General features: G+C 40.7%; 1 protein-coding gene across 2 annotated transcripts in view; it reads left to right on the top strand.

Annotated features, from left to right (window-relative positions):
* Polk (DNA polymerase kappa) overlaps positions 1-25,090 on the top strand; it is a 59,111-nt gene that overhangs the window by 22,323 nt on the left and 11,698 nt on the right. For both annotated transcript variants that reach the window (XM_051172378.1, XM_051172377.1), the window contains 6 exons: positions 5,215-5,367; positions 8,846-8,977; positions 12,241-12,394; positions 21,700-21,924; positions 23,074-23,198; positions 24,858-25,024. In XM_051172378.1, coding sequence (XP_051028335.1) covers positions 5,215-5,367; positions 8,846-8,977; positions 12,241-12,394; positions 21,700-21,924; positions 23,074-23,198; positions 24,858-25,024 — 956 coding nt within the window. The remainder of the gene's footprint in view (positions 1-5,214; positions 5,368-8,845; positions 8,978-12,240; positions 12,395-21,699; positions 21,925-23,073; positions 23,199-24,857; positions 25,025-25,090) is intronic.

Below are 25,090 nucleotides of genomic sequence, written 5' to 3'. Positions count from 1 at the left end.
GTGCAGAACCATATTTTATATGTTTATTTGTCATGTATAAATCTTTGGTGAGGTGTCTGTTAAGGACTTATGCTTGGCTTTAAATCAGTTGGTTCTTTTTGTTTGTTTGTTTGTTTAATTGAAACTGAAGAATCCTTTGTATATTTTGGATATCAGTCACATACTGCTTCGGATTTTGCAAATATTTTATTCTAGTTTAACTTTTCTTTTGACTCCCTTGATAGTATCTTTCACTGAGCAGATATAAAAATATATTTCTGGTAAAGTATGAAGGGTTTTTTTTTTCCAATTTTTTTCCCAAGTGTTCTGTCTCCTTGACACACGCCAATAACAGGATATCTGACAGCAGTCCCAGTGAGGATCCAGTTATGATAGTGTAGGCTTCAAACCAGACCCATGACTCATAACAATGAACATTTGAAAGTAAACATATGTGGACCAAAGGCTATACTGCGTGATGCACTACAGTGACAAGTTGTTTTGTTTGTCTGTTTGTTTTGTTTTACTGTGGATAAGAGAGGGATTTTGGTGCATGATGTGTAAATCACAGACATTCAATAAAAGTAAAAAAAAAAAAAGTGTGTTCTGTTAAGAACAATGCTGCTTTAAATTGACCTTATTCCATAAGCAATTTGCTTTCTGGACTTGCTAAGTTTTATTGATCTGTAATCTACAAGTATCTTCAATGGAAGTTTTTTACAGATACAGAGGAACGCAGCTGGAGAATTATACTGACTTCTGAGGGTTTGTACTAGTTTTACAGTTTAACGTGCTGGTAACCTGAAGGAATAGAGAAAGCCTTCCATTGTGCAGCAAAAATTCAGATTTTTGTTCCAGTCCTAGTGGAGTGTTTTGATGGGAGCCTCTCTGGCATGGTTCAGAACAGGAATAGCAGGAAATGTGTTTTATGTTGATTATTTAATTGTTTCATTTGTTGAACTTCCTCTAAAAGAAGCTGTGTACACGGGAGGCGGAGGAAATCCTAAGGAGACAAGAAGATCGCAGAGAACAGAGATATTTTCATGGGAAATGTTTCTATTTTAGACTCATATTTTCCACATGCTAGATTTTATTATGTGCGATATGATGGTGTAAATTCCTGCTAGTCAGGCTGAAGTCAGAAGTCTGCAGGCATAAGCCGAGCTGTTATTTTGAACCTCTTTGAATACTCACCACTGGATTCCACCCTCCTCAGACTTCTGGAAGGCACAGTCGTTATAATTGTCATCATATGAAATATCTTCTAATGAGCTTATAAACTTAGTAAATGAGCATACACGTTGTGTTAAGTGGAGGCCACATTTAATGCAAATCAGTGCATTTTGACCATTTCAACAACTGCCTTCGCTAACTTGGATTAATTCAGTAGCCTTTACGGAAATACTAAGTCAGGGGGGGAAAAGTATTATTTCCAAATCTTTTCCTAAATGTAATAGAAATGGAGGATTTTAAAAAGAAATTCCATCAGTGTAGCGTATGGGTATAAATGATGTGACTAGAGCTGGTCTGAACTTGTTCAGCGTTTGGCTGTTGAAGCCCGTGTTAGCCAGGTGTGATAGCCATGCTTGTCACCCCAGCACTCGGGGCAGGTGGGTCTCTGTGAGTTCCAGGCCGGCCTGGCCTACATAGTGGGTTCCAGGACAGCCAGGGAAGTTATGCAGAGTCTCCGGGCTGGGGGTGGGGGGTGTGGTAGAGAAAGAAAGAAAAAGAACACAACTTTGGAGGAACCTGTTTTCTAGTTCAGCTCTCCCATTCGCCAGCTCTGTGGCTCAGGACACACTATTACTTAATCTTTTTGTTTTGGTTTGGTTTGGTTTTTCGAGACAGGGTTTCTCTGTGTAGCCTTGGCTGTCCTGGACTCACTCTGTAGACCAGGCTGGCCTCAAAATCACAGAGGTCCATTTGCCTCTGTCTCCCTGAGTGCTGGGATTAAAGGAGTGCTCCACCATGCCCAGCTATTAATACTTAATCTTAACATTTCCATTTTCTCATCTGTAAGAGTAGTGATTGTGATCTCAAACTATTTTGACTAGTAAGTGAGTTTGTGTGGGAGCACTTACCATGTTACATGGCCTACTCAGGAACTGTCCCTCCTCCCTTAACAGGAGAGGTAGTCAGCAAGCCTTTGCCATGCTCCCTGTCTGAGAACACTCTATGAGCTTCTCCTCACTTTTCAACAACCTCTTGCTATTAGTTTACTACAAATAAGGGACATAGTGGTGAGAGGGCTAACTTAGCTGCTATCGCATAACTAACGAGTGGGAACACCGAGACCCAAAGGAAGTTCCTATTTTTAACCCCAGTGACACATGCGTTCTCAGAAGTAACAGGAGGAAGAAGGCAGATGCTACCGCCTCAGACCCAGCCGGGAAAGGCACTCGGGAGCCAAATGGACTAAACGAAGTCATGAATGAATGTTAACAAGCAACTGGGCAGTTCATGTGGAAGACGCAGGGAGAGTTCAGGCAACAAGAGTGACTCAGGAGAGAGAGTGAAGGAGGTGGAGCGTGTGCGTCATGCCGTGAGGTCTCCTCTTGGCAGCTGCATTTGCACTAAGTACACCGAGAATAGGTTGGTTGCTGAAGAGGCTGTCACAGCGTTAATTTATGAGTGTGAGCAGGGTTCCCCTTGGGCTGCTTCCTTTTTATCTTTTGCTTTTTTAGATTATCCTGGCCCCAAATATTTCAGATGCCACTCCCTTATTCTTACTTCATTCATATTTTAGGCATATCGTTATTATTATAGATTACCTAATAGAATAAGAGCCGTGGTGAAAGCAAGAGAAGAGAGTCAGTTGAGTTTCACAGAATGTTTGAGGGGTTTATCATTTTGGGTTGTTTTTTTTTTTTTTTTTTTTTTTTTGGTTGGTTGGTTGGTTGGTTTGGGGTTTCTTTGCGGGAGGGAGGAGGTTTTTCAAGACAAGATTTCTCTGTGTAGCCTTGGCTGTGCTGGACTCACTTTGTAGATCAGGCTGGCCTCAAACGCACAGAGATCCCCCTGCCTCTGCCTCTCCAAGTGCTGGGATTACAGGTGTGAGCCACCACACCGGGCTCAGAATGTTTGAGTGGACACTTGGAAGCAGTGACAGAGCTCAGAGAGACATTCTAGATAGAGGCAGCCAATCAGAGTCCCTCAGGTCAGTCTGAGCTGCAGACTAAGCAGGAGTGGGACTCACACAGACTTCGGTGTCTGCTACAGACGTGATTCGGGGCCTTGTTTCTAAGAGAGGCTCTGCAGTTTTAGTCTCCAGCTAGTGCACAGCCAGGGTGTCTGTTCTAAGGAAGACTGTAAAACAAGTATTCTGTGAGTGGTGGCAAGACTAAAGACCAGGGTGGAGGGTGGGGCAGGCACATTGTACTTTTGTGTCTCTTCACAAGAGGTGAATGGCTTTCGTTGAAGAGATCACATGTCTCTCTGGGGCTGTCTCCCTCCTTTCTGGTTGCTGTGTTATACCTCGGTTGGTCCTTTCAGGAGTAGATTTCAGTTACTGAGCTGGAGACATGTGCCAGGCGCTGTTCCATCTTCTGTATGCGTTGTGCTTGCTTTATATCCATCTTCTCGTACGACTTCTGTTACTGCTCTGGGCAACTTCCTGATAGGTTGCTAAAATTAAAGTTGCCACATAGCCACCCTTTGCAGGGTGAGCTTGGAAAATACATACATAGCATTAGTAGAAGCAGCCCATAAAAAGCAAGTCGTGAGTGTGTAAACTTTTTCACTTCCCGTTATTCCTATCTATTTTCATCTCTCTTTTTTCTTTCAATCCAGTAATTTTTCTCTAGTGAGGCAAAAATTTCTAAAGATTAAAGTTCTGCATTGTTACATTTGACACATTTATTAAGTTAAAAAAAAAAACAGGCTACGTCTTCAGTTTTCATTGGTATTTGTATAGAATCACAATCTCCGACTGACACCTCTTGTCCTGACTAGTTTTATGCCAACCCTAACATTAGCTGGAGTCAGGAAAAGGGCCTCTCAACTGAGAAAATGCCTCCATAAGATCAAGCTCCAGTCAAGCCTGTAGGATGTTTTCTTAATTCCTAATTGACGTGGGAAGGCCGAGCCCTTTGTGGGTGGTTGCCACTCCTAAACTGGTGTCCTTGGTTCTAGAAACCAAGCAGGTTGAGCAAGCCATGAGAAACAAGCCAGTAAGCAGCACTCCTCCCTGACTTGTGTCACCTCCTGTCTCCAGGGTCCAGCCCTGCTTGAGTTCCTGCCCTCACTTCCTTCAGCGATGCTGGAAGTGTATGTGAAATAAACGCCTTTCCCCCCAAGTTTCTTTAGCTCATGCTGTTCCATCACAGCAAGGGAAACCTTAACCAAGACGGCACCACAAAAGCAGTCCTACAGAGAGAGCGTTCCCTGTGTGCTTCAGCACGGTCACGTGCACGTTATTATGCAGCATTACGTCATGAGCCAGAGGTAGAATCTTTCACTGTGCATTTCCTTGGTTCCTATTAAAGGCATTAACATTTTGAGTCAAATGGGAATTGTTTAATTTACCTAGATAGAGACTTTCAGTTTTAATAAGTTTCTTCAAATTTGCTCAGCAGGAGCGTTCACTTGATGTGGGTAACTGGGATAGCTAATTTATTCATTAAACACTCGGTAAGTCCCTGCTAGGTTCCTGGGAGGATAGGAAGACGACGCGCTAGGAAATTACACTTTAAAAGAGGCTGTTGGTCTAGGCAGCCGGCTCAGTGGTAAAGTATTTCCGTGGAAGATGGAGGACGTGCATCCCAGGCTCCATAGGAAAGTCAGCTGTGGCGTCACATGTGTAACCTCAGTACTGTGGGGGGAGACAGGTGGGTCCCAGGGGCTCCCTGGCCAGCCAGTCCACCTAAAACAGCAAGCTCTACGTTCAGTGAGAAATCCTGTCTCAGAATATAAAGGGGCGAGCAACAGAGGAAGAAACCAAAGTCACTGGGGCCAAATACACATGCATAGGTAAGCATTTCACACCTAGACACACACTTAAACAATAATGAATAAAAGTATGCTCTCTGCATGAAAATAAAAGTAGTTACCAAGCTTAATAGGCAACAATAAATTATATACCCATAAATACAAGAAGGCATATACCCTATAGGTAAGTAAGTGGATGGATGGATGGATGAGTAGATTGGCAGATAGAAAGTTAGTTTCTGGATTAAATTAATGAATAATGATGTTTTGGTATCATAGTGTCTAAATGTTAACTTTTTAAAAATTAAGGTTGACAGATTTGCAATGGAATTAGAACACAACCGGAACTTGAACAATACCATAGTTCACGTTGACATGGATGCTTTCTATGCGGCTGTGGAAATGAGGGACAATCCAGAATTGAAGGATAAGCCCATCGCTGTCGGGTCGATGAGCATGCTGGTAAGTAGGTGAAGATCAAAACCCAAAGGGAACTTCATGGGCTATTCAGGTAAGCACACTGAGCCTTGCCAGTTCGCTGAGTGCTTCCCACTTTCCAGGAGCTTGCGCATGCTCAGCTACTGAATCTTTCACTATAAGTGATAATACTAATTTTTATTTCCACTTGAGAAAAAGAAACCAGAAGGAAGATTAGTGACTTGTCCAGAGTTCCAAACTTTATAAAATAGCAGAATAGCATTGTATTCTTCCATTGTAAATTAAAATTTCTAAAAGGGCTCTAGTGAGAGTTGAAGAAAAAGCAAAGGAAATTTTATGTTCAGCCAGAAACTGGCTTGCAGACCAAGTCTAGCCTGTTTTTTTTGTTTGTTTGTTTTGTTGTTTTTTAAGGACAAACAAGCCATGACCACTTGTTACAGTCACACTGAAAGGGCGCTGCTGACTAGGACTGAATAATTGCTAAGACAATATCTGCAAAACCTGAGGTGCCTATGTGCTCTCTGAGCTTGTACAGAAAATGTTTGCCAGCTCCTGGTCTATATTAACGCAGTTTATTAATATATTTAGAATGCAATTAAAATTCCCAGAATCACCTGCTCTTCTGATTACTAAGTTGCCTTTTCTTTTTGCTGTCCTAAATCAAGGTGAAGTTAGCAGGGGCTGTGCCTGTGCCTGGAAACCTGTAAACTAAAATACACAGCCAGCGTACTCCATCCCACCCAGAAGCACCACATCTCATCCAAAAGTAGCAGCTAGAATACATGGGTGTTTGTATTTAAAACACTACAAGAGCAAGGAGGTTTGCTCCCTGTTGCCGACCCCTCCCAGTGCCTTAGACAGCTATAAACCTGTGTCCTACCATTCATTTCTCTACCATGATCTGTAATCTGTCATGAGTATGCAGCAGCTAGCGATCTGGTCCAAGAGCAGTGTGTGTTAAAACGTGCTCCTCTTTCCTGTAAATAGCCAATGAAATCTGAAAGAGAAGAAGTAACTTATATATGTATATGTACATACTTACACACACTTTCTGTAGCCATGTTTCAGCTAAAACCACTGCTTTTGAAGTCCACAAATATTTTTTCCAGCAGCTTCTAACCTAAAAAGTAAAATTTCAAGTTCAAAATGGTTGTTTCAATATTAAACAAAGGTTTAAGTCCTTTTTTTTATGTGCTGAGCTAATAGATTTTCCTTCTGAAGAGAGTTGAGGCTAATAGTTTTTGTTTTGGTAAACTCATAAAAAGCTTATCTACAAGTTAATGGGAGTGATACACTGGCTCTCCCGGTCAGTTAAACGAAGGATTTTTTTTCTGAATTTGGTGGCTTGACACTGAGAACCAGTACTTAGACTCCATAGCAGCCTCCACCGCTGCATCAGCAACCTTGGCTTTTCTCAGTGACAGCTCTGCTTGTCCTCGTAATTCCTCAGTTCACACGAAGTTCAGTAGGGGCGAGATGGCTCTGGCTTCTCTGGTATTAGTTAGCACCATCCCGGTGGGAAATCCAAGATGGATTCCCTCAGGTCTGGCACTTCGACTGTGGTGATTAGGATAGCTTCCGCCTCAGACGTCCTCATCTCCATGCGATGCCTCGTCACTTAGTAATGTAACTTTGCTCTAAGTACTTTGTGGTCCAGAACCATAAAAATCAAAAGTGGACTAAGGCACAGCATCATTTCCTTCTCATTCTTTTAGTTTAAGCCATAAGGCAAATCACTGGGCCTGAGAAACTAGACTCGGCCTTCTGATGAGAGTAAGTGTACAAATATTGTGGCTGCTACTTACAATGCACTACAAACCCAAAATCTGAATAACTCATACCTTCTAAAATTTTGGTCTTCAATAGATCTAGCTTTCATATCAGTTTCATAGGAATTATTTAAAATTAGTAATTTTTTATTTTATATTTGAGTGTTTTTGCCTGCCTGCATGTCTGTGCCACTAGATGTACCTGGTGCCTGTAGGGGCCAGAAAGAGTGTTTTGGATACTCTGAAAATGGAGTAACAGACGGTTGCCGGCCATGGTGTGGTTCCTGGGACTTGAACCTAGGTTCTCTGCAGGGGCAGCCAGTTCTTACCCCTAAGCACTGGGGCTGCCTCCCTGGCCCCAAACTTTATTTATTTCATTTTCAAGAATTGCTTTACCTTCCCAGTGCTAGCTACAGTTCTTTTCCAGAGTGCTGAGCAAGGGTTAGGATAGTGTGCAGTACTGTCAAGATTATTTTTAAAATGGCTTTTCAAAGTGATTAAAGGAAATCTGATATTTTTTTCCGAAATAATTCCTTCATTTGATAGATCTGGCTCGCATTTCTCTGAGCACACACTTAAATTCCAAATAAAGGTTCCATTCATTATTAAACTTTGCCATAAATGATATTATGGCCTTCCACTTTGACTAGGACCCCTGGCACGTACCATCATGAACAGGATTTATTATATATTATCATTTTCTTCATTCTCGTACTTTTTAGTCTCCTAGCCAAAATGTTTTTTGGGGAAAAAAAAAATCAAGCTTTAAGACATAAAACTCAAATGTGAAGTTCTTTTTAATTTTTAAGTACTTCATTTTAGAGACATAATCTTGTTGGCCAGATGTTAGGCCTTTAAATGTCTGTTCTGATAAAAACAATTTCCACAAGGGGCAAATGGATACTACTGCTTTAAGCATCTCCAATCTCAGACAGGAAATACATTACTAAACACTTTGGACTCGTGGCCTTCGCTTGCATGCACATGGATACACATGAACACATGTACGTACCTGCACATGTACACAAAAAGTTTGGACATTTGGATTTCAGATTTCCTGATCAATGGTAGTTAACTGGTTAAAAAAAAAAAATCTATGTAAATATTCCCAAATTGGAAACTTCAGTCTGAAATACTATAGGTCCCAAACATTTTAACCAAAGATCCTCTCCCTATATTATATTACACTAATACTTTTTATCTGTGTTTCTTTGTGTAATATGTATGCTCTCAGTATTTTCTTATTACTTTATAACTATTCTATTTTATTTACTAGTAGTTTCCTATAGCGTCCACTATTATCCAGACTTAAATGTATTCTATACTACAGAATACTTTAGAGGTATTGAAATTTAATTACTTGAAATATTTTTAAATTATTTAAAGCCATTATTTGCTGTGTAGAACAGGCTGACCTTGAACTTCATACTGCAAATTCTCCTGCCTTAGGCTCTTGATGGCTAGAATTGCAGATTTTCACCACCACACCCACTCTAAAAGAATCTCCCAATAGTTTAATTCTACTTATTACCTGGAATCATAAATTTAGAAGTAACAATGAGACAGGGTCATGGTTTTTAAAGAAAGTCAAGCTGTGGTTCAAGACAGTGGCTTATAAAAGAAATGCCCTTGAGTTGAAAATGCACACAAGTAATGTGTTTCTTATGAATGCGCTGATCAATACGTCCATTTAGGGTTGTTTATTTCCCCCTGTGCGGTCCATTTTCTTTCAGTCTACTTCAAATTACCATGCAAGGAGGTTTGGTGTCCGCGCAGCCATGCCAGGGTTTATTGCCAGGAGACTCTGCCCACAGCTTATCATAGTGCCCCCAAACTTTGACAGATATAGAGCTGTGAGTAAGGAGGTAAGTGACCGTCTCACCCCGAACCCTTCTACTGGCTTTCTGTCCCCTCACCTCAACTCTGAGTGCCTTAGGCTGTCTTACCTACAGTGAACGGGGAGCTGTTTATAGTGTCCAGACTATATCATCATGTTTCCCAACTTTTTTGCCTTCAACGTATTTTTCATCTACTCTCAACCTCTCGAACCTCTACAATCAATCTCTCACAACTTTGCACACCCTTAATAATTATAACATAAAGTTAATTCTCAGTACTTTTCTGGATGTATAAAAATAATTTTTGTAGAACCAACCTAATATTTCTAATTTATAGAAACTACTCATCATTGATTTCAATCTATTCTAAATACAATTTTTATCATTATCATTATTTTATCATTTGTTGTTGTTGCTCGTTTGTTGCAGGCTGGTCTGGAACTCACTACATAGCTTAGCTGACATTAAAGTCTTGAGTGCTAGGAGCGCAGGCGTGGCTCACCAAACCTGTCTCTGTACTTTTAAACAGTAACAAAATTTACTTAGTCTGATGAGTTGCTTTGCTTGCTTCATAATCTTACAGAGCTACTTGACCATGTAATACCCAAGAGGCTTAAAGAAAAAGGGCTACTCCCATCCTTTGAAAAGAATAAAGTATAGTGATTTGTTTACTTAGCAAAATTCTCAACTGTCTTACTTGGGAAGGTGTCATTCTTCTATTTTCATTAAAGCGGATCTATCGTGCAATGTAGGAACTTAATCCTGAGTTAAAATCAAGAGTGTTCCATGCTCATCACTTTTAGACTGCTGTTATAAAACAAAGCGTGGCATAGGCGGCTATGAGCAGGACTTGGAATTCATGCACTGTGGAGGCTAACCACGACTACTCAGTCATTTTGAGGCCAGCCTGAGCTATATGAGACTATATCTCAAAAAAAGAAGGAAGAAAGGGAAACAAAAGGAAGATGGAGAAGGCAACTGAATGTAAAGAGCTAATTGTTTATTGACTTTTAATAGCACATATGTATTTGTGCCTATGTGTGGTAGACATATGTGTGTAGACGCCCATGGCATCCGTAGACTTCCTGGAGCTAGGCTTAGAGCAGCTGTGAGACCCCTGACCTGGGTGCTAGGAGCTGCACTCTGGTTTTCTAGAAGAGCAGCATATGCTCTTAGTTGCTGAGCCATCTCTGTAGCCCTGGCATGGTGTTTCCTGTTATTTAGGCATGCAAAGGTGATTAAAGGCAATTATTTTTATTTTACTGATTTTCCCCAGAAATATTACTCCCATATTCAGGTTTGTTTTTGTTTTTTTGTTTTGTTTTGGTTTGGTTTGGTTTTGGTTTTGGGTTTTGGGTTTTGTTTGGTTTGGTTTGGTTTGGTTATTTGAGGCAGGGTGTCTCTGTGTAGCCTTGGTTGTCCTAGACTCGGTTTGTAGACCAGGTTGACCTCTAACTCACAGCAATCCACCTGCCTCTGCTCCCTGAGTGCTGGGATTAAAGGTGTGTGCCACCATGCCCAGCTCCCATATTCAATTTTATTCATTTGAATCAGTCTGTTAAATCAGTTGCTTTGTGCCTACTTTTGAAAAAGTGGTAAGCAAAAGGAATGTACCTTTAATAATTATTTTTCTGTATTCATAGGTAAAAATAAATAATACCATAAATACTGGCTTTCATAATTTAAAAATCCTATAGATTTTATAAGAAAGACCTTGAATCCTACTGTAGCTCAGTAAAACTTGACAGTATGACCGTGAGAGCTAAATTATTTTTAGTTGTCTATCACCTGCTTGTTTACATGAGGAAAAAACATGTCCAAATTTGAGCAATATCTAGCTAGTTAATATACCAAACGAGTTGTAAATGCAAACGCAGTATCAAGACATTAATGTTTCTTCTAGCCTGGCTATTTCTGCTTTGTCCAAGTATTAGGATAGCCTCACTGTTCTCAGAGCTAAGTGCTCAATGTTTATGGGAACAGGCTGTTTTAGTTCTTGCGGCAGCATCCTATGTAAAGGATGTGAGAAGTACTCAGCCATGCCTCCAGGGAGCACTTCCTGTTCAGAGTGGCCTGCCAGGTACAGGCTTGCCAGAGCTTCGTTTTCACTAGAAGGATGCTGTTGGCATCTGTCACAGAATGCACTCTTCCACAAGAGCAAAGCTATTTAAGGCACTCTGAACAAAAGTGTGCCACTTTATGTTACCACTTTCTGAAATTTCCCGCAGTTGTTCATAATTATGCTAAAATAGAATAGTTTCTTTTTTGGTTTTTTGAGACAGGGTTTCTCTGGGTAGCCTTAGCTGTCCTGGAGTCGCTTGGTAGACCAGGCTGGCCTCAAACTCACAGAGATCTGCCTGCTTCTGTCTCCATGAATGCTGGGATTAAAGACATGCGCCACCACATGTCACTGAAGTTTCTTTTTCATAAAACAAAAAGTTTTCTAATGCTGTAATGCAAAGCTTTTAAATGTTAGACGAACAATTACAATCCAGAAAAGACATTTTCTATTATATAGGTTATTTTGGCAGTCATCCCCTCTTATTTAAAGCTAATTTTTGGGTGGTTAAGACAGGCAGCAAAAGACTCCTTCATAGTTTCATGCAATCAAGCCATCCCATCTAAAGGCATTTTTGAATTATATTAGCTGTAATTCTAATCTCTGTGGAAGTCTTTTATGTCACAGTGCAGCAAGCTTAGATGTATTGTTGGATGCAAGCACGCGGTTACTCTGTATGTGTGTCATCTTTCCCGGTCCAGATCCCTGTCAATAGTACAGCTTTAATTTCTATGAGCATTGTTCATATTCTAACTAATTGACATGCACTGCTCTCTAAAACATGCCAGTACTTTAAGTTTTTTTTTTTTTTCTAATGAACAAATATTCTCACAAACAAAAAGAGGAACAATACTCTCGTGGCCACTTCTCCTTTTGACCGGCTTCTTTAAACCTTAGCCATTTCTTCCCCTGTTCCTACCAGAGTACTGTCTGAGATTTATTTGGCTCGCTCATGTTTCTAGATATAGGATGCTGGATTCGGGTTGCCTCAGACAAAGCTATTTCATGGTCTTCTGCCTTCATGATCTATTTTAATACAAAAAAAAAAAAAAAAAAGAATTTGACAAATATCCACTGGGAGTAAATTATTTATTCCTTAAATCCGTGAGCTATTGATTGCAGGATCATTACTATAGTTGCAAAGTAAGAATATCTGTGCTTCTTATCAGATATATGACAGGAGGTTTTGCTGTGGCAGCAAAATTTAAACTTTGTGTTGTTCTTTTTGAAGGTTAAGGAGATACTTGCTGAATATGATCCCAATTTTATGGCTATGAGTCTGGACGAAGCCTACTTGAACATAACAGAGCACTTACAGAAAAGGCAAGATTGGCCTGAGGACAAAAGAAGATATTTTATCAAAACAGAAAACTATATAAAAATTGGTGAGCAATGTATAAAAACTTAGAGAAAACAGCTCTTTGAATTAAGCCAATTAATTCATTTGTGCGTATAGGATAAAGATTAGATCCATCTTTATAAAAATGAGAAATCAGAAACTTAAAATATTCAAATGGTGTATTCTTTAATTAAATATATGTAGTTTCTTTTAAAATCAGAAGAAAACGTTAAATCTCCAGACTAAAAATCTACAGAGCTTACCAGGCAGTGGTGGCGCATGCCTTTAACCCAGCACTCGGCAGCAGAGGCAGGTGGATCTTTATAAGTTCAAGGTCAGCCTTGTCTACAGAGTGATTCCAGGGCAGGCAAGGCTACACAGAGAGACCCTGTCTTAGGGGGAAAAAAAAATACAGAGTTATTCTTCAGAGTAGTTGCAGAACAGCTGCTTTGTTCATATCAAAGCTCTGAGATTACATTGAAGGGGCGGAAACTCTCTGTTTAAAGTGGCTTTGTTGTTGATGCTAGAAATCAGATCTTTAAAAAGATTAGCCCCAAACACACCAAAACCTTGGTGCTTTTATTTTATTTTATTTTTGTTTCCCAGGTTTTCTATAATCTAATGCAATAAGGTGACTGCTTTCAACCCGGCAGAAATTCATGACACCCTGCCCCTTCTCCACCAGGGACCTTACTGTCACACAGCGCAGGGAAGGCAGCGGCAGACCTTGGAGGGCTTCCTCTAGCACTGTTTTCTGAGTGAAGGTCTCAGGATCTGCTGCTGTCACTGTCCCTCCCATCGTCCCTTCCCGCTAGCTTTTATGCAGGTATTGTAGATTCGAACTTGGGTCCTCAAGCTTGCTCAGCAAGCGCTTTCATTACCTACTAAGGCATGTCCTCAGACCCTCGCGACTCTTCTACACAATTGAAAGTTTGGGACTCCATAGATTTTTCAAGCATTCGTGTATTATCATTCAGAGCAGTACCAGACGTCAGATGTCACCTTCTGCTTCCGCCCCCTTTGCCACAAGTGCTGTTACTTCCAATGTCTGACCTGTGACTCCATGAACTGAGTTCACCCAGCTGAAAAGGTGACCCAAAGAATTCACTCACAAGCTACAGCCACTATTCATGTGTGCAGCTCATTCATAGCACCAGAGGGGCTAGGCACTGGGGTGGGGGTGGGGAGGGGGGCATGTTAGTAATTTTCCTTAAAGAAAAATGATGGGTGTACAATGGCATCAACTATTTTTCTTTCTTTCTTTCTTTCTTTCTTCTTTTTTTTGTTGTTGTTGTTGTTTTGTTTTTTGAGACAGGGTTTTTCTACATAGCCCTGAACCCTGCCTATCTTGGAACCCTCGTTATCTTATTTCTAGGGGGTAGGGCTCTCTTTTTTTCTTTGATGGAAACATCAAAAAAAAAAAAAAAAAAAAAGAATCGTTTCTGGACACAGAAGCTTGGAACAACAACAAAAAAGACTTTGTTTTGGTGTAACCTTATTGTTTGAGCCCAAGAGGAATAAAGTCTGATGCTTAAAAACCTCCTTCTGTTCTTAGCTTTTATGAGAGAAGGGGGCAGGGAAATTATTAACTGATTGTTTTTCAGCACCCCCAAGGGTCCTCAGTAACAATTACTCTTACCTTGTGTTTAATAACTTCTTTGGGCTTTTAGTCTCTGCCAATACTCCTTTCAGTGTGTTAAATGTCCAAACTGACAATGATGAAGTGACTTCAGTATCGGTAGTTTTCAACTTGCTCATTTGCACAGTGTTCTTCGTCTATTTCATATTCTTAAGCAAATGGATTATTTAACTTCTGTTCCTCATACATAATTCCCTGTGGGCTGGACCCTAATGAATAGCAGACCTTGTATTTACAGGGTGTTGCAAGTGGCAGGTGATTGATGGATCTTTGTTTAAAGTCAGACAGTTTCCTATTTGCCCTTTTATAAAAGATTCTTTGTCTCTAGAAATAGGTGGTAAACTATTGTCTTTATTTGCAAATAAAATAAGCATTTTGTAAAATTTATTGATTTATTTATTCACTTTACATTCCCAATTGTAGGCTTCCCTCCTCTCCTCCTGGTCCCACCTCTCTCCCTCTCCCCACTATCCCCCCTCCCCTTCTCCTCAGAAAAGAGAGCCCCCCCCCCCCCCAAGAGTACCAGTCCACTCTGGCACATCAAGTCACATCAGGACTAAGTACATCCTCTTCCACTGAGGCTAGACAATGCAGCCCAGCTAGGAGAAAGTGATCCAAAAGCAGGCAACAAAGTCCATGTCAGAGACAGCCCCTGCTCCCCTTACTAGAGGACCCACATGAAGACCAAGCTGCCCATTGGGTACATATGTGTAGTGGGCTTAGGTCCAGTCCATGCATGATCTTTGGTTGGTGCTTCAGTCTCTGCAAGCCCCCCTGAGCCCAGGTTACTTGGTTCTGTTTGTCTTCTTGTGGAGTTCCTGCCCCTTCTGGGTCCTTCTATCCTTAACCCCACTCTTTCACAGGGCTCCCTGCCCTCTGCCCAATGCTTGGCAGAGTCTTTGCGTCTGTTTTGATCCATTGCTGGGTAGAGCCTCTTAGAGGACAGCTATACTAGGCTCCAGCCTACAAGTAGAGCAGAGTGTTGTTAATAGTGTCAGGGGTTGTCTCTCTCTTGGTGTGGGTCTCAGGTTGGGCCAGGCTTTGGTTGGATAGTCCCTCAATCTCTGCTCTCGTCTTTATTCCTGCACATTTCTGCAGGGTAAATTTTGGATTGAAGTTTTTGTAGGTAGGTTGGTGTTTCCCTCCCTCCACTAGGAGTCCTTTCTGGTTACAGGGTGGCCTCTTAAGTCTCCATGACCCCAGCTACTAAGGGTCTTAGCTAGAGTCATCCCCATATTCTCCCAGGAGCCTACCCTGTACTAGGTCCCTTGCTAGTCTCAGAGATGCCCTCACCCACAGTTTCTCTTCTCTCTGCAAGCCCTCTGTCCTCCTGTTCTTCCTCCCTACTCTTTCTGCATCTGATCCCCACCCTCTTTTCCCTCAACACTCCCTTCCCCATCCTGTTCCCGCTCTACAACCACTTTGACTGTCTATTCTATTGTCCCTTCTGAGTGAGATTCAAACATCCTCCTTTGGGTCTCCTTGTAACTTAGCTTCTTTGGGCCTGTGAATTGTGGCATGGTTATCCTGTACTATATGCTAATCTCTACTTATAAGTGAGTACATCCCATGTGTATCTTTCTGGGTCTAGATAACCTCACTCAGAATGATCTTTTCTAGTTCCATCTATTTGTTTGTTTTTAATAGCTGAGCAGTATTCCATTGTGCAAGTATATCACAGTTTCTTTAACCAATCTTCGATTGAGGGACATCTGGGTTGTTTCCAGTTTCTGGCTATTACAAATATAACAGCTATGAACACAGTTGAGCAAATGGCCTTGTTGTATGGTGGAGCATCTTTTGGATATATGCCCAGGAGTAGTCTAGCTGGGTCTTGAGATAGAACTGTTCCCAATTTTCTGAGAAAGATACAAGGGGTTTTTTTTGTTTTGTTTTGTTTTGTTTTCAATTTTCTCGTATCTGTTGATGCTTGCTTTGTGACCAACTCTGTGGTAAATTTTGGAGATGGTTCTGTGAAGTGCTCAGAAGAATGTATATTCTTATGTGTTTGGGTGAAATGTTCTGTAGATATCTGTTACATTCATTATTTATGTTTATTTTCTGTCTTGATGATCTATCCATTGGTAAGAGTGGGGTATTGAAGTCTCCCACTATTAATGTGTAGACTTTGATGTGTGATTTAAGCTTTAGTAATGTTTATTTTACAAATGTGGGTGCCCTTGCATTTGGAGCACAGATGTTCAGAACTGAGACGTCATCTTGGTGGATTTTTCCTTTGATGAGTATGAAGGATCCTTCCCCATCTGTTTTGATTAATTTTTGTTGAAAGTCTATTTTATTAGCTAATATAATGGCTGTTACAGTTTGCTTCTTGGGTCCGTTTGCTTGGAAAACTTTTTTCCAGCCCTTTACTCTGAAAGAATGTCTATCTTTGTTACTGAGGTGTGTTTCTTGTATGCAGCAGAATGATGGGTTCTGGTTTCATATCCATTCTATTATCCTGTGTTTTTTTATTGGTTAGTTGAGTCCATTGATGTTGAGAGATGTTAATAACAAGTGATTTTTAATTCCTGTTATTTTGATGTTGGTGGTTGTAGATTATATCTGTGAGCTTCCTTTCCTTTGGTTTTGCTGATGTGAGGTTATTTATTTCCTGTGTTTTCTGGGTATAGTTAGCCTCTTTGGGTTGGAGTTTTCCTTCTAGTATCTTCTGTGGAGCTTGATTTGTGGATAGATATTGTTTAAATTTGGTTTTGTCACAGAATATCTTGTTTTCTCCATCTATGACAGTTAAAGTATTCCTGGGTATAGTAGTCAGGGCTGATGTCTGTGGCCTCTTAGTGTCTCTACAGTATCTTCCAGGGCCTTCTAGCTTTTAGAGTCTCTGTTGAGAAGTCAGATATAATTCTGATAGATCTGCCTTTATATGTGACTTGGCCTTTTCCCTTGCAGCTTTTAATATTCTTTCTTTGTTCTGTACATTTAGTATTTTGATTATTTTATGGCAAGAGGATTCATTCTCTTTTTTGGTCCAATCTATTTGATGTTCTGTAAGCTTCTTTTATGATTATAGGCATTTCTTTGTTTTTCTGGGTCTTGGAGCTTGGAATCTTTTCCTTCTTGTATTCCTATTATTACTAGGTTTGGTCTTTTCATAGTGTCCCTGATTTCTTAGACATTTTGTGTCAGGAACTTTTTAGATTTAACATTTTCTTTGACTCATGTATTGATTTTTTTCAATTATATCTTCTACTCCCAAGATTCTCTCTTCCATCTCTTTATTCTGTTAGTGAGGCTTGTGTCTGTAGTTCCTGTTCTCTTCCCTAGGTTTTCCATCTCTACGATTCCCTCACTTTGTGTTTTCTTTACTGCTTCTATCTCTGTTTTCAGGTCTTAGACAGTTTTTTATTTCCTTCACTTGTTTAATTGTATTTTCCTGTATTTCAATCAGGGATTTATTCATTTCCTTCACCTGTTTGATTATGGTTTCCTGTATTTCTTCAATAGATTTATTCATATCCTCTTTTTAAGGTCTCTATCATCTTTATAAGGTTAGATTTAAGGTCGGCTTCTTTTGCTTCGGCTGTGTCACGGTGTCCAGGGCTTGCTGTAGTAGGATAGCGGGGCTCTGGTGGTGCCATATTGCCCTGGCGCTTGTTGAATGTGTTCTATGCTGGCCTTTAGCCATCTGGTGGCCCCTGCTGTTGGCTGTGTGTTCCTGATGCTGACAGGACTCCTCAGGGAGGTAGGCAAAGCCTTGGGCCTGATAGTGGTGCTCAGAGAATAGCCGTCCGCTCACTTCTGTTGGCTGTGTGTTCCTGGGGACCTGCAGGCCTGGGTGTTTCTCTGCTGGCTGTGTCCCAGGTGAGCAGAAGAAAGGCTGGGTGGTCTCTATCCTGCCTGTTTCTGGGGTCCTGCGGGCCTTGATGATCTTGGTACCAGCAGGCCTCCTCCAGAGGGGAAGTTATGGAGTTCTATGGGCTGTGTCCCCTGGCAGGCAGGAGGAAAGCTGGGCAGACTATAGCCTGGCCTTTCCTGGGGCCAGCAGGCCTCCTCCAGAGGAGTGGTTATAGAGCTCTGCTCAATGTGCATTGTTTTATGTTTGCTTTGCCATAAAAATCTAGTGGCTAATGTCAGGCTATGCAAGAAATCCAAATGCTTCACACTTGAGTGTTACCATAAGGTTTTTATTTGCCTATCCTTGCTCTAAATAACGACTCAGAGACCTTTATTTATTTATTTGTTTATATGTTTGTTATAGCTTTAGATGTTAGTTAGCTAATGCATTTATCTTAATCTATGTTCTGCCATATGGTTCATTAGCTGCCACCTTAATCTCATTTTGGCACGTGCTTCTTCATCCATATCACAGTGGCAACTCCTCTCTCTGGTCCCCACCTGAGACCCGGAAGTCCTGCCTTTGTCTCCTGTGCAGCTATTGGCTGTTCAGTTCTTTATTTAACCAATCAGTAGGTGATGGAGACCAGTGTTTACGAGACATAGAGACAGGTGCTTATCAGTACCAAAGTCTGGCCTGTACTCAGCTCTCTGGGTTCAGAAATCAGCATTGAATATACAAGGATAATCTTTACACAGTTCACAAAAAGATCACTCTAACACTTGAGTGCTAGAAACCCAGGTGGAGTGCTCTAATCTAGTGTTGTTGCTCTGGTTACTTTAGTTATGGAAATTGTGAAAATATTTCATTCAGGACAAAGAAAACACTTCAGCAGTTGGTCACACAGCCTGGTCACACAAAGAAATAAAATGCAACGAGGTGGGAGGTAGGGTTGATTAAAAGATGCCCTGTGTTGCTCTGCAGCAGCTCTGACACTGTACCAGAGGCAGCATCCTCTGTTTCCTGGAGTAGAGGGCACCAGTGCAACTCACTGCAGAGGGCTTCTGAGTTCAGTGTGTGAACACCACCGTGAGTCACTGCTGAGTCCACTGTGTGGACACCAGTGAGAGTCACTGCAGAGAGGAGAGCTCCTGAGTCCACTGTGAAAAGACCAGTGAGAGTCACTGCAGAGAGCTGCTGAGTACACTGTGTGAACACCAGTGAGAGTCATTGCAGAGGGCTGCTGAGTACACTGTGAGGGCACCAGTGAGAGTCACTGCAGAGGGCTGCTGAGTCCACTGTGAGGACACCAGTGAGAGTCACTGCCGAGAGGGTTTGAGAACTGGACCGAGATGTACCTGGCCTGCATTTTGTCTGTAGCTCTCTTTACCTTGACTTCTATTCAGCCAATTGGAAGAAAGAGCTAAGTAGCTCTCTTATCAGCTGTTCCATCCTCTTTTCCTTTCCAAATTGCTCTAGAGTTTAAAAGACAGTAAATGAAAATGAAAATTACCTAAAGCACAGATGTAGTAAATTGGGCCGTACTGTGTATGTGGCCTCTGAGTTTGGATTTGGGAACGTCTATCTATAAATTAATTCATATGACAAAGTTTGAAACTAATCAAGTATCTTTTATTATTTGCATATCCTTAAATTTTTTTCTGGTTTTGTTGTTGTTGTTTTTCTTTTTTCTTTTTTGGTTTTTTGAGACAGGTTTCTCTGTGTATCCCTGGAACTCGCTCTGTTGACCAGGCTGGCCTGGAACTCAGAGATCTGCCTGCCTCTGCCTCCCAAGTGCTGGGGTCAAAGGCATGTGTTAAAACTACCTGGCTTTTGTTGGACAGTTTTAAAAGACCAAGTTCATTTTTCAATAAAGTGCCTTCAACTGTCCTTGAAATTTAACTTAAATTTAAGCTCAGTATATTTTCATACCTATAACTTCAACACTCTAAAGGCTGAGTAATAGAATTAGGAGTTAACGACCAGCCTAGGCAGGGTATATAATTTAAAATGTGAGGTTAACCTAGGCCTAAAAAAATTTTAACTGTTGCTTCTGAATTTGCCTTAGTTTGGGAAATACACATGTTATAAAATGGGATCAGAAATCTCTTTTATTAATCTTATAAGTGCATTTAAATTGTTTTTATCCTATTTTAAGTTTAGAGAATAATTTTTAATGGAAATTGTTCATGTGAATATTTTTAGTACTGGTATCAGGATAGAGTTAAGTGTATTTTACACTATATCTGAAAAATGGGCATAAGCTAATAACTAGTTGGGTACCTTACATGCTTAAAAGGTGTGTTTCTTCACAGGAGGAGTCGATCTTGGGAGAAAGGGGAAAGAGGGTGCTGCTGGGAGGAGGGGAAAGAGGGGAAACTGGTTGGATGTAATATGTGAGAGAAGAGGGGAAAAAAATGCCTTTCTTTGTTTGAGATGGGATCTCACTCTCCGATGCAGGATAGGCACAAACTTGTCATCCTCCTGCCTCATCCATGTTCCTGAGTACTGGGATAGTAGGCATGCACCACTGTACCCAGCTACTTTACTTTCCAACAATAACATTTTCCAATGCATTGATATTTATACTTTTTTGCCTTAAATTTGGACATTCATGAATTGGATCATACTCTAAGAATTTGTATAAAGAAGTTCAACTTTGAAGAGTAATTTCTATTTATAGCAAAGGTACCCTCAATGAAAGTAACGTTTTATTAACAAGCAAGTTAAAAGTAAAATCAGCATTTGAAAAGAGACATTTCAGATCATTTTAACATTTTTAAAGTTTCTTCTATGAATAAAGAAAAAAAATTTTCCTCCCCAAAACAAAATTTAATTTTGATTGCAATTATTGTTTAATGCTTTTCCCTTCTTATTCCTCATCTTAAGAAGGATCTTTTTCTCCTTATAGAAGAATAAAGTGAAAAATATTTCCTCACTTAAAGAAAAAGTAATGGACTCCCTAAGTTAATGAGTTTTACATAAAATATTTCCTTTAAAATGTGCACTCAAAGCCAGGTGTGGCAGCACACACCTGTAATCTCAGCACTCGGAGAGGCAGAGGCAGGCGGATCTCTGTGAGCTCGAGGCCAGCCTGGTCTACAAAGTGAGTCCAGGGCAGCCAAAGCTACACAGAGAAACCTTGTCTGGAAAAACCAAAATAAAAAAGTACATTAAAATGCACACACACACAAAAAAAATGGGTAACGCTCCTTTTCAGGAGAGCCTGGCGGCATTTTCTTTATTAAATAGTTACAAAAGATCAACGACAGCATTTCTTATCTTGGTTCCTAGAAACAAAACCGAATTGCGTTGTTTTCAGCACTGTGGGATAGGGGTGGGCACTGATGCGTGTAATTCCATTCTTAGAAGACTTGGGCAACAATGACCAGACCAGGAAATTCAAGGCCAGTGTGGGCTCCATGGTGAATTGAGGCCAGTGTGGGCTGCTAGACACACAAGTGTGCACACACATAGAGAAGATGGGAAGGCTGGGAGGAGAGGGAGAGAGAAAAAAAAAAAAAAAAATATATATATATATATATATATATATATAATACAGTGGATTGGGAATGAGAAACCACTGGGGAAAAAAATTAAAGAATAAAGTGAAACCTATCTTAAGACATGTGTACTTACCCTTTTTAATTAATTAATTATTATTATTATTTTTTTTTTTTTTTAGTTTTTGGAGACAGTTTCTTTGTGTATCTGGAACTTTTTCTGTAGACCAGGCTGGCCTTGAACTCACAGGGATCTGCCTGACTGTGCTAGGCTCGAAGGCTAGCGCCAACCCCTTCTTCCCTCTCTCCCTTCTCCCCCCCAACCCCCCCTCCCGGCCCCCAGCCTCCCCTCAGCTCAAGTTCTTGCTTCTTACAATAAAGATGACTTGCTCTTCCTGTTTGTGATTTAGAGGAGGCTGACAAGCTGAGCGAGCAGGACCGGCCCATCTCTCCTCTGCTCTTCGAAGATAGTCCTGATTTGCAGCCCCAAGGAAATCCTTTCCAGCTGAGCTCTGAAGAACAAAACAGTCCTCAAATGCCCCAAAATTCGGTTGTTTTTGGAACATCAGCTGAGGAAGTGGTAAAGGAAATTCGCTTCAGAATTGAACAAAAAACAATGCTGACGGCCAGTGCAGGTATTTTAAGGGACGTTAACAGCCTCTGGCTGTTCAGCCATACTGCTTAATTCAAGCTGCCAGTACTGGTTCCTCATTGTAAGGCAGATGTAGCCTTTGATGTGGCTGCTAGTCACTTTGACCTACTGAGGCTACCTAAACCTAAAGGTAAGCTGTAGTCAAGCAAAAAAGACTATGGCCCAAGAAAACAAACAAACAAACAAACCAAAAACTATCATAAATCTAGAATAGCGATCCTTTAAGGGCAAAACATATTGTGGTTGGATTTGCATAGAGTGTTTGGTTGACATTTGTCCTAGATTACTTTGTAGGACAGAGCCTAGCATATATGCAGGTTGGTGACCCCTCACTCCCACCAAGAAAAAGATCAACTTGCAGCATCCGGCTAAAAAAAAGAAGAAAAGAAAAGCCCCACCAGTCCCACCAGTCCCACCAGTCCCACCAGTCCTACCAGTTTACAGAGTTCATCACCCCTAAGCGCATCCTAAGGCCTAGCGTAGGAACTAATAATGGTTGCCCCCACTTATCACAGAACTGCTGAGTCACCTTTAAAGTCACGTGTGCTGGTTAGGTTCCTGTTTACTGTTCCAAAGCATAGGCATGCGTGCTCAGCTTTAGGAAAATGTCCACAAACACCAGGATGAACCAGTAACTCATAGATTTAGATATCCCCGACTCTGGTGCCTTGTTTGTGAGTAACAGTAAAGATGTTGCTTTTAATATAAGTCAGAATAGTTAATTTTTTAATGTGGGAAATTAACATTGAGAAAAACTTTTTAAAAATTAAGTATCGATCATAAACTGTGTTCTGGATCTCTTCTGAGGAATAAGAATCTAGTACAAAGCAACCCTCTGTTCCTAGTACAGCTGTAAGTAAAGCAATGATACTTAATATTACTGTTTGGAAATTACTCTTGAATTTTAGAATATGGAGACTCAAATAGCCGTCATTTCTCCTGCTGCCGTGGCTAATACATTCCCTTTTCCTCAAACCACAGAAAGCCCAAGGCAGATCGTCAGTAGCCAAATGTCACTTTTAAAGTAGCCTCATGTGTCATCCAGATATTTGCAGCCAACCTTCAATCTCTTATCACATAATTAACTCCACACAGCAGCTTCCTCAAGTGGTCACCCTGCTCTCTCTTTAAGGCATTGCTCCCAACACAATGTTAGCCAAAGTGTGCAGTGACAAGAACAAGCCAAACGGGCAGTACCAGATTCTCCCCAGCAGGAAAGCAGTGATGGACTTCATTAAGGACTTGCCTATTAGAAAGGTAAGGTCTCAGATGAAGCCATCATTTCTGTATATACGCGGAATTCCGGAGAGGAGCGAGAGTCCCAGTGGTTCTCAGCCTGTGGGTGCCAACCCCTTGGGAGGTCGCGTACCAGCTATCCAGATATTTCCATCACGATCCATTGCAGCAGCAAGACAGCAGTCATGAAGTAGCAAGGAAATAATTTTCTGGTTGGCGTCATCACAACCGGAAGTGCGGTGCAGGCAAAGTTGAGAACCACTGACTGATAGTAATTGTTCTTTGCTGACTGGCTGTAAAGTAGCAGGTGGCAGGTGAGAGAACTTTGCTGGATGGTTGAATGTGCACATAGAACTTTCTGTGGACCCTGAAAGTGATGTCTAAGGAGCTTGTCTGCAGGAGAGTTTAACGTAAATAAGAGGTGGTAGCCTTTAAGCGCATCCCCGCCAAGGAGGAGGGGCATAAAAGGAACACTTGAGCATGCGCTTTCAGCTATAACTTAACGCTCTCACACTTCTCCTCCGGTCCAGGCCGCTGCTGGGTGAGTAGCTGTGACACTCCAAAGGGACTTAGAATTTTGTTTTTGACAAAGTTAACCAAAGTACTTCACCATCTCTAAAATGAAAAAAATTTCCCACAAGGTTCCAGAAATGACATATTTTATTATTTATAGCTTCTGGATTTTTGTGTTTTATGTCCTCTTTATTTTTTTTATAATTAAGGATTTTTAATTATTATCTTCTAATAAATTATTTTTAAATGAGATTTTAAAATCTTACCAATATTTGGATTCACCCAGTATTTGAACCTAGAACTTTAAAACAATGAGACACCTATTCATACATTAGGAATAAAACTACTGTATGTATGTAGTATTCAGAGATCATTAATGCTGTGAACCTTGCTACATCCTTTTCCTTGAACAGTAAGTGATACTTTATATATATTCAATCATACCCATTATTTTGAGCAGGCTGTAGACTGCCACATAGGATTCAGTTCAATAGTTAAAAAAGAAAATAAAGTTTTATCAGTTTAAAGATGGTGAAGTACTTGGGCTCAATTTTTGTCAAAACCAAAACACTAAATCCTTTGGCATCTAGGTTTGATTATATTAAAGGCTCATAAGTCTTGTACTAAAAATGTTTCATTTGCTTGCTCTATCATTTCCAAAATGTATATGACCACATAACTTTTTTTAAGTGCCTTTAAAAATTCTATCAAATTAGACTATGGGACCAAGAATAAGAATTTTTCTTGCATGACATGTGAAAATAATATCATTCATGCCTTTTGTTAGTTACAAATTATAATCTTCGCCTGGGAATGTCACTCAGTATCAGACTGTTTACTTAGCATGTTCAAAGCTCTGTGTTCACGCCTCAGTGCCACCACCAATTCTCCTTCACACACAGGCACACACCACACGTACACACATGCTCACACACACACTACTCATACACACCACACACACACAGCAGCAGCAACAACAACTGTGAAATACAAGCCACCTTTCTTTCATCAACAACCTGATGACCAACCTTTCTCTTCCAGTCTGGAGCCAGAAGGACACACACACTTATAATCTCATTTAAAATCCTAAATTATAAATATTGGTTCACCTGTGGCTATTCCACCTTGCACACACTTGATTTTCTCTAAATATGGATTTTCTTCTAGGTCTCTGGAATAGGAAAAGTTACAGAGAAAATGTTAATGGCCCTTGGAATTGTTACATGCACAGATCTCTACCAAAAGAGAGCATTGCTCTCCCTCCTTTTCTCTGAAGCATCCTGGCATTACTTTCTCCACATCGCCCTGGGTCTAGGTTCAACAGACCTGGAGAGGTATGCAGGCGTAGTTATTCAGCTTTTTATCATTTTTCATTATCATTTATCTGGGCCAGTTTGAAC

The sequence above is a fragment of the Acomys russatus genome, chromosome 30, assembly GCF_903995435.1.
Source record: "Acomys russatus chromosome 30, mAcoRus1.1, whole genome shotgun sequence".
Taxonomy (NCBI): domain Eukaryota; kingdom Metazoa; phylum Chordata; class Mammalia; order Rodentia; family Muridae; genus Acomys; species Acomys russatus.
The sequence above is the reverse complement of the archived record's forward strand: the minus strand, read 5'-3'. Positions and strand labels throughout refer to the sequence as shown.